This window comes from Orbicella faveolata, unplaced genomic scaffold, assembly GCF_042242905.1.
Source record: "Orbicella faveolata isolate gen_17 unplaced genomic scaffold, um_ofav_v1 contig_46, whole genome shotgun sequence".
Classification (NCBI taxonomy): Eukaryota; Metazoa; Cnidaria; class Anthozoa; order Scleractinia; family Merulinidae; genus Orbicella; species Orbicella faveolata.
Window position 1 is genome coordinate 29,437,501 of NW_028301576.1, and position 9,038 is coordinate 29,446,538.

The window sequence follows — 9,038 nt, forward strand, 5'->3', positions numbered from 1 at the left end:
TCAAAACTATCAGGTGCCAGAGAGTGGTATGAGATTGTTTTTGTATCTCATTAAAAACAAACCGGACACCAGTTACACAAGAGTTATATCTTGATGAGAAAACAATGCCTCATGTTTATGTTATTGTTAGCCGTATGTACGGGAGTTACACAAGGAGTTATATCTTGACGAGAAAACAATGCCTCATGTTTATGTTATTGTTAGCTGCATCTACGGCAGATTATTTTTGTACCTCATGAACTGCAAATCGGACGCCACTTACACAAGGACTTACAGGGCACTCACAGGGAATCCTGTAGACAACACCATCTTATTTATCCGGGTTGACGGTGTCCTTTGGTCGCACAAAGTGTGACCGAAGTGTCGTGTTGGACTTAAAGACAGTGCGAATGCTTTGTTGTTCTATGCAGCAGCGGAGAGACTCCAAAACTCCTTGGACATAAGGTAAAATGGCGGTGGATTTAAATTCCATGACAGGCTCTCTTCTTAGGGTTGTTCATGCCTTTGTGATCTTCTGTACAAAAGAGAGGATCAAAGAACACGACAGGGATATACGACTCGCCCATACCCAGACCTCTGCCATGTCTGAACACACCCATGAGATCGGCCACTATCCTATCTGGAATGAGGTCAAGTTTATTGATCGAGATCCTCACTGGTACACACGTAGGGTCAAGGAAGCTATTCACATAAGACTTCACCCTAACAACATCAACAGGGATAGTGGAATTGAAATTCCTGAAGCATGGATGCCCATGATCAAGAAACACAACAACAGGAGTACAGTACAACAGCGGACCACTGAGGGAACAGCTACTCGCCGGAATAATGGAACAATAGGAGGATCGAAATGCACCAATCACAGCTGACCTTTGTGATATAAATGATACTGTGCAATCAGTCGACCTTATCACCTGAAGAAGACTAGCAGTAAGCAGTCAAAACATCGCGATCTACATCTCAAGTGACTACATCATGAGACAAATGATAATACACTTTATTATTGCATCTACCACGATGAATAACAACAACCTTTTCCTCAATAGGGTAATCTCTACTTTGACTTCAACCTCCAGCTATCACCATCAAACGTGGCGAGAGGAGTCTGTTATTCTCCTGAAAAACGGGCTAAGCTGAAGGAAACTCAGCAAAAGAAGGTAGCAGTCAAGATTGATAATGTTCAAGTCTTTATTGCCAGGCACCGTGCATCTGAGCAAGAATACACTGTGAAAAATCCTGCATAACACCATCTACAGTTCCATTTCCTTATAATGAGACATTTTCTCAAACAACATTTTCCATCAGTGACATAGATGACATTTCAAACTTCCAGGCTATAAATGTTAATGCTAAAGTATTGTCTGTAGGAAAACAATCCACTCTCAAAGTAAGAGGAAAAACTCTACAAAAAGTAGATGCAATAATTGCCGATCAAACAGCTAGTATTAAGCTTGTTCTATGGGAGAATAATTTCACATTAGTTCCCAACATGACATATGCTATCAAAGATGTCACAGTCTGCACATTTAGTGACAGTAAATACTTAACCACAACAAAATACTCTACTATCATCCAAATTAATGACATGGAGAAAACAGCACAACCTCCTGTGCAACAATATGGGAAAAAATAACTGGCAAAGTAGTAGCTGTCCAACTAACACACTTTCAGATTTGTCCATTCTGTAATACTAAAATACAAGGTGACTCGGTTACCACTGATGCTACAATATGCTGAGCATGTTCCCTTACTGTGCTTAACATCCAACTGGAAAACTCCACGTTTTCAAAGTTTGCAATCCAAGAAAACAAGGATGACTCCTTCCTCGATTACATTGCCAGAGACTGTTGTAAACACCTTTTTACTCTCCCTAAACAACCCGACCATTGACAAGTTCAGTGAAGTAGAACTACTTAAATTACTGTCATTGTATTCAAATCTAAATTTTACATTAAGTGAACAAGACAAGCTTATAGGTGAAATTTCACTTAACCACTAGTGTTCAATAGTTCTGTTCAGTCTAGCCTACTATTGACTAGTTCTCCTTAACTGCTGTCATAAAATAACACAGCGCATGTTCAATTTACTGTTCTCATTGTGTTACTCCAAGCAACACTGACAAGCTTGTTACCAAAATTTTACTAAACCCCTAGTGTTCATGTAGACAAGAACAGAACACTGAGCCTGTTCAATTTAGTGTTGTCGTTCTTGTGTTATTTTAACTGAAACTGATGGGCTTGTAACTTATTCCACTAAGCCCTTAATGTTATCTTAACATAGATCTGTTCAGTGTAGCCTAGTATTCACTAGTTTAGTGAAAATGATATACCTGAACTACTGTAATCAAAAGAAAAGAACACTAAGCATGTTCAGTTTAGTTTTGTTGTTCTGTTTCCTTAAGTAAAATGACAAGCTCATTTCGCTAAACCCCAAATGTTTATGTTGACCTATGCCTGTTAATTTTACTATGTACTACTTTACTGAAGATGAAATTCCCGAACTGCTTTAATCATATCCAAAAGTTTTCAATAAACTGTGTTGTTGCTGCTTGTGATCTTGTTTGTATATCCATATTCCCAGTCCCAAACATACTAGCGCTCCACCATAAACACTTATGCGTCTCAGCATGTATATTTTAGCTACCCTGAACAAGCATAATGAGCTGGTCACTTCCTGCAGGCACGCAAACAAGTTTCTCCTAAAGAACTTTAAGCCCTCCATTTCCATGGACTAGCAACTGTTAAAATCCGAATTCCGCACGCTAGCAACAGGCAAATTTCAAATTTAAATTCCGTGTGTGCAAGTGCGTCCACAATCAGCAAGCATTGTAATGATCTTTTCATTTGGCTATTTTATCCGATGAGTGCTGTACTTCTCGTGCAGTATGAAACTAGTTAGTAATAAAATGCCAAGTCACATCTGTTGATATCATCACTTGGCTTATATATATTTATATTTTCTTTATATTTTAATATTTTATTTGTACGCACCACTACAAAGAGCACCTCAACTCTGCCTTCCAATTTGCAACTTACTTTAGTACACAAAGACTTGAAACTGCTATAAACTAGTGTATATTGTGCTGGACATTTAAGTTTAACCTTGCACCGACTGTGGGGTTGCTTTAAACTCTAAACAGTTTTTGTAAAAGTGCAATAGTCAGAACTTTCCCTTCACAGTCTCTATCCCAGATATGGTTCCCATTGGCTGAAAACGCATTAAACATGCGTATGCACTGCGGACCTATTTTTTAGACCTGGAACCTTCTACTCCTTGTGGTCAATGGCTTTCTGTCATTCTGTGACTGGCTTTTTGGCTTTTTGTCTCGTGACTATTACTCAATCCTTTTGTTACATTGCACAAATTACACTCCATCCCCCTCCGGTTGAACCCTGCTCACTGCCATTCCTCCCTAGCTTACCTTAGTTGTTAAACTGTGATAGTTACATTTAATAATTAATAAAAGTGGGTAGGAGTCATAAACACTTTTATTTGGCCGCAAATAAATTCATTTATGTCTCCTTTCCCAGATGCAATTAAATACAACTTAATGAAAAAACTATAGTCAATTATTTGGTCAACAGCCGAGCTTTGTTTGCAAAGAGCGCCCCCCAAAAATGTAATCCAGATCCAGTGTTGGGATAAATTTTGGCCACACGAGGTGGCCGCTTTATTGATTAAATTATACATAGTCAAATAAAACTAATTAGGAACGATTATTTCGTTCGTAAAGCTCTAGCAAAGGTGAGGGCACGAGAAAAACGGCCAGAAGCCTCCAGAAGGGAGGCCCGCCCCACCCGAGGACTGGTGACCAAATAATGATTGACGTGATTGTATATAAACAGCAAATAACCACATCACCTGCGTGTGGACTAAACTTGTAAAGAAACTACCTTGGTCGATAGGCTAGGTGTACGAATATACTGGAGAAAGGCGTTAGATTTCCACCTTCCTAACTGGCGGATCTGTGTGTGTGATCTGTGTGTGTGCGATTTGTACAAAGCAGGATCGAGCTTACAAAAGCGAAGTGCCCTATTGAGTTGCTCCACAAAAAAGTTTCTTTTAATGGGCGCCCCGTCTGGCCAACAAAACAAAGGACCGCAGGCGATTCCTCTAGTAGATATGAAATCTAATATAGTTCTCACTGGACAACATAAGTCTTCTTTATAGATATAAATAACAAAGGGGGACCTGGTATCACTATGTTTGTACTTAGAAATTGTGAGCTGCAGGGCTGTGACCTGCCCTAGGCGGTTGAGTAACTGCTCCAGCTGCGGAAGCATAATAAGATTACTGTGATTACTACTGTTAACTGTGATCTCGCCAATACGCAAAAATGCAAAAAAGGCTAAAGAGCACATGGCTGATAACATATGCAATTGATACGCTGACTCCGTTGTGTGCTCAAAAGAGGCAATGAGTCGCGTTAATATCGGTAATGTAATTGGAAGACGCACATCGTGCGACGGAGCTAACTTGCGATAACCCTTGAGAAGTTGTCTAATGATTGCAGTTTCTGTTGGATCATTGACTCCTGCTAGCTTGTGAGCATAGCCAATAGCTGATAAATAACTGGTGACAGTTGAGCAAGCGTAATTAAGTGAATAAAGGTGTGACACATATAGTGCTACAACAGCTGGTGTTAAAGGTAAAACTAATGTTGTGACACCTAAAAAAGATTGTGCCCAATCTGTAAATAGTTTCCATGATCGTTTGTATACTTCAGTTGAACCCTTATTTAAGCTAGCAGCTAAAAGCGTTGTAGTTATAGAGGCCAACTCTCCGGAAGAAGAGGCACTGGAACAAGCGTCGGTTCGCGATCCATGCCCTGGCCAAGGGACTTGAATTTCGTGACCTGTAAGCGCGATAGAGCATCAGCTTTGACATTGAGCACCCCAGGCACGTGAATAGCCTGAAATAGAATATTATGCTTTAAACATTGCAAAACAAGCGCCCGCAAGAGAGCTAATAGCTTTTTATCTTTGGTTGTTTTCTTATTAATTACTTCTACTAAGCCTTGATTATCGGTGTGAAACAAAATACACTTATTTTCTAGTTTTGATGCCCATATGGAAATGCTTACAACGATAGGAAACATTTCTAGAATTATTATATTTGTACCTATCCAGCGATCGGGCCATTTACCGTAAAACCAGTGCGAGCCAAAAACTGCACCGTAACCTAACGAGCCTGCTGCATCGGTGTAAAGATGCAGTTTTGTAGATGAGAGCCAAACATAATCTAAAAAGAAGGATCTGCCATTGTAGGCTTCTAGAAAAGTAAGCCATAATTGAAGATCAGATATGGTTTCACAATTTAGACGTATAAAATAACGGGGGCGTTTAATCCCCACCGTTAAATTAATTAGACGGCGCAAAAATGTTCGGCCGGGTACAATAACAGAACAAGTAAAATTAAGAAGACCGATTAAAGATTGTAATTCCTTCAAAGTCACTTTTTTCCTAGTTATAAAATCTTGAATAAGAGTACGGCATTTAGTAAGCTTGTCACTAGGAAGTCGAGCTTCCATTAGTGTTGTGTCTAGTTCAATGCCTGCAAAGGACAAAACACAGCTAGGCCCCACTGTTTTCTCGGGCGCCATTGGCACACCAAGTTCATCACATGTCCGAAGGAAAGCTTTTAACTCATTATCACAGGATGAAATAGAATTGCTAACGATAAGAAAGTCATCTAAAAGATGCAAAATGCCTAGTATCTGCAATTTATTACGGGCTATTCATTCGAGAGCCCCATGGCAAGATTCCTGTCAACATAAAATTTATCCCGCCAACAAATACCCAGCAGGTTGTAATCCGAGGGACTGACCGGAATAAGGCGAAATGCGTTTTTTATATCAGTTTTAGCAAGCGCACAGCCCCTGCCTGTGCGCCTTACTAATCTAATTGCATCGTCAATATTAGCATAATGAACACTGGATGCAATTTTTGGAATATGTGAATTGATTGAACGCCCCTCTGGGAAAGATAGATGATGAATTAAGCGAAACTCCCCAGGTACTTTTTTAGGAATTAGGCCAAGAGGCGAGATATGAAAAACTGGAAAAGGCTGCCTTTCAAAGGAACCTACTATTCTACCTAGTTTAATCTCATTGGCTAATTTTTCGTCAACAGCACTTGGATTAGCAATTGCAGACACAAGATTTTTAGATGAAAAATTAATCCGAGGTCCAACATAATCAATAGAAAAACCAAAACGGAAGCCGTCAATTAAGTATTGTCTCATTCTAAAAGGGTATCCATGGAGGTACGCCTGCAGTTTATCGACTTTGATTGGTGTTGACATTGGACGAGACAGGGCGGGACTGCGTGGCTGGTTTGCCAGGGACAGCTGTTGATGTGGCTGTTCGTGGCATGGTTGTTGATGCTGGATGTGATATTCGCTTTGGAAAGGCACATTTGTTGGTGGGATGCTGAGATCCACATTTAAAACATTCGTGGCTGAAATTGCAGCCGGAACATTTTTCCCCCCTGTGAAATTTCCAGCAGTAGCCGGACGGAAAGGGCGATTTTAAATTTTGTGTTGCGTGCGTCCGATGAAGCAACAGGAGCCGCTTTTTGCATGTGGTGCGCCTGCAACCACAGTTCCCAATGAATCTGGTCCCAGGGGAAAAGTGTTTTTTGCCTCAAAAAACGGAAATTTTCATCATAATAATGCCAATGAGCGTTTTTGGCCGCCAGGTCCCGCACTGTCTCACTGTATTTCATTAATGCTGGTGCGTCCTTTGGGAATCGCACAGTGTAAATAGCTACAAAAGTTTGAAAGGCGGTGATCCATTGATCAATTGCTAAAATCCGTTTTGCTTTTTGAACGGGCTCGAGACTAATGACCGGCCGAGCGTTGGACTGCGTAGTTTGAACAACGAAATTATACTTATAATCACTCGGAGATATTCTGTGTAAGAGCGTCCCTAAATCAATGTATTCATTCGCCGAAATTTTAGATTGAATCTTTTCCGAAATTCTAGAGGCAAGAGGGACATCAATTTGGGTGTGAAGTATTTGAGGGCGGTCATTAGCCTCGGCCATGTGTTGCGTTACTAAAGAATTAGAACCAATAGAATTATTGCTATCTATTAGTGGTGGATTGTTCTCACCAGTAATGTCCTGAATCACAGCTGCGACTGACTCCTGTACAGAAACAGCTGGATTAGCGTCCTCCTTTTCGTTTCCTTGCGTGTCTTTGATAATTCCTGCAACTTTGAGGCCTTCAACGACGGCGCCGGAGACAATGGCAGCGATATCCAACTGGGTATTGGCTTTACTGGTGCCTTCACGATCACTGGTGATGGGATGATGCACCAGTTGGCTGGGGTGATCGCTCCCAACCCTTGAAACCTCAGCTGGCGAACCCGTCTTTGCACGTTTTGATGTAGGCGCACCTTTCGCTTGCTTTGCCGATTTGGCAGCACGTTTGCAGGGGCGTACCCCAGGAACTGAAGGCACAGCGGGAGCAACACGGGCTTTTCCACGGGTCGTCATATTGTCTGGTAGAAAAAATAAAAAAATAAAAACGGCTAGAAGAAAAAGGTGTATAGAATAATGGAAAGTAAATGAATGTCGGTATTAGAAGACTGTGTAATCACAGGTAAGGCAATCTGAGCATTGTACAACTAAAACCCAGCAGGTCCGTACGCCCCAAAAGTAAATATCTGTAGAAGTGCACTGAAGCACCCAAGGTGAATTTTGCAATACAATAACAACGGCCACATGTTTGGCAAGCCCCAAAATGGGAGCTGCCGTTAGGAACATGTTAAATGGCCGCAAAAGCTGAGAACATATGGTCTCAAAAAGATAAATATGTACACACGTACTTACAAAACAACAGGGTTGTGTGAAATGGACCTAATTTAAGCTGGTGGCGTGCCTGTTTGGCCCACCGCGCCGTTGATGGCAGCATGTTGTTTAAGTGCATATAAAATGGCACCCCGGTAACTCCGATATAGAGTGTATTGCCCCCGGTTATTTAGGTGAACACCATCCTTCGAGAGGACTGAAATGTTTGGCTTTCGAAGCCCCTTGTGGGGCCAAAATTCGGCGAATGGTATCGCCTCCAGAACCACATCGAGGTACTGGTTAAGCAAGGCCACACGATCATTGTATGAAGGGTTGTCGCGTGGACAAGCAGAACGGGCAATTGTTTGACAAACCACAATAAATCTGACATTGAAGTGAGCATGTAAATGCTGCACCAGGGTCTCTATTTTTGAACCAACAATCTCAGGTTTGGCGTCCCGAGGGCAAAGGTCATTGGAACCAATTTCCAAGATTACAATATCAAGTTGTACTTTCCTAACCCTTTGAAGGTCGAATACATTTATTTTGTCCACTGTTCGACCCCCAACTCCTTGAAATGCTAACTGAGCTGACTCCGCTAAGTCTAGATTATTTTTAACCCTCTTATCCACGCCCTGGGCGATGAATGCCGTGAAACGACGGACGAAGGAGTGGCCCAGGATAAGAACTTTGGGTTTAGGCATGATAGCTACTAAAACAAGAGAATATACTCAACTCTGATTCAGCAAAGAGAGAAGATCAGAAATATTTCAGGAACAGGCGTGTCAAATGCAGACGTTGCTGGAAATGTTGAACTCGCAGAGTGTTAGGTCTGGAGACAAAGAGGACGAACTTGAGGAACACGCATCATCTTATAGGTCTCAATGGAAACGAGGCTATGTACTTTTCTGTCTCAACTCGTGACTATTGCCAAATAATCAATCTATTGTTAGTTAGGTCATCAGATAGTCTCGTGACTATTACTCAATCCTTTTGTTACGTTGCACAAATTACACTCCATCCCCCTCCGGTTGAACCCTGCTCACTGCCATTCCTCCCTAGCTTACCTTAGTTGTTAAACTGTGATAGTTACATTTAATAATTAATAAAAGTGGGTAGGAGTCATAAACACTTTTATTTGGCGGCAAATCAATTCATATTTGGTTTTTGCCATTAAAAAGGACAATTATAATACAGTACAAAAAATGAAATAACAATACAGTAAAGAAAATGAAAACCAAAATA

The 9,038-nt window shown here is 41.1% G+C and overlaps 2 protein-coding genes and 1 pseudogene across 2 annotated transcripts; 1 reads left to right on the plus strand and 2 right to left on the minus strand.

Annotated features, from left to right (window-relative positions):
* The window catches only part of LOC149099550 (uncharacterized), a 2,083-nt pseudogene extending 2,014 nt beyond the window's left edge, over positions 1 to 69 (plus strand).
* Positions 70 to 4,637: 4,568 nt separating this feature from the next.
* LOC149099551 (uncharacterized) lies at positions 4,638 to 5,602 on the minus strand. The gene has a single exon (XM_089277717.1). The coding sequence runs from the start codon at positions 5,600 to 5,602 to the stop codon at positions 4,766 to 4,768; it is 837 nt and encodes a 278-aa protein (XP_089133843.1). The 3' UTR covers positions 4,638 to 4,765.
* A 2,265-nt stretch (positions 5,603 to 7,867) lies between these two features.
* Positions 7,868 to 8,497, minus strand: LOC149099552 (uncharacterized). The gene has a single exon (XM_089276866.1). It carries the CDS (start codon positions 8,495 to 8,497, stop codon positions 7,868 to 7,870), a length of 630 nt encoding a protein of 209 aa, XP_089132992.1.
* Between the last annotated feature and the right edge of the window lie 541 nt (positions 8,498 to 9,038).

What these genes read in the sequence shown, in the direction of transcription:
- LOC149099551 (XM_089277717.1), bottom strand. Translation starts at nt 5,602, where the DNA reads ATGGCGCCCGAGAAAACAGTGGGGCCTAGCTGTGTTTTGTCCTTTGCA.
- LOC149099552 (XM_089276866.1), bottom strand. Translation starts at nt 8,497, where the DNA reads ATGCCTAAACCCAAAGTTCTTATCCTGGGCCACTCCTTCGTCCGTCGT.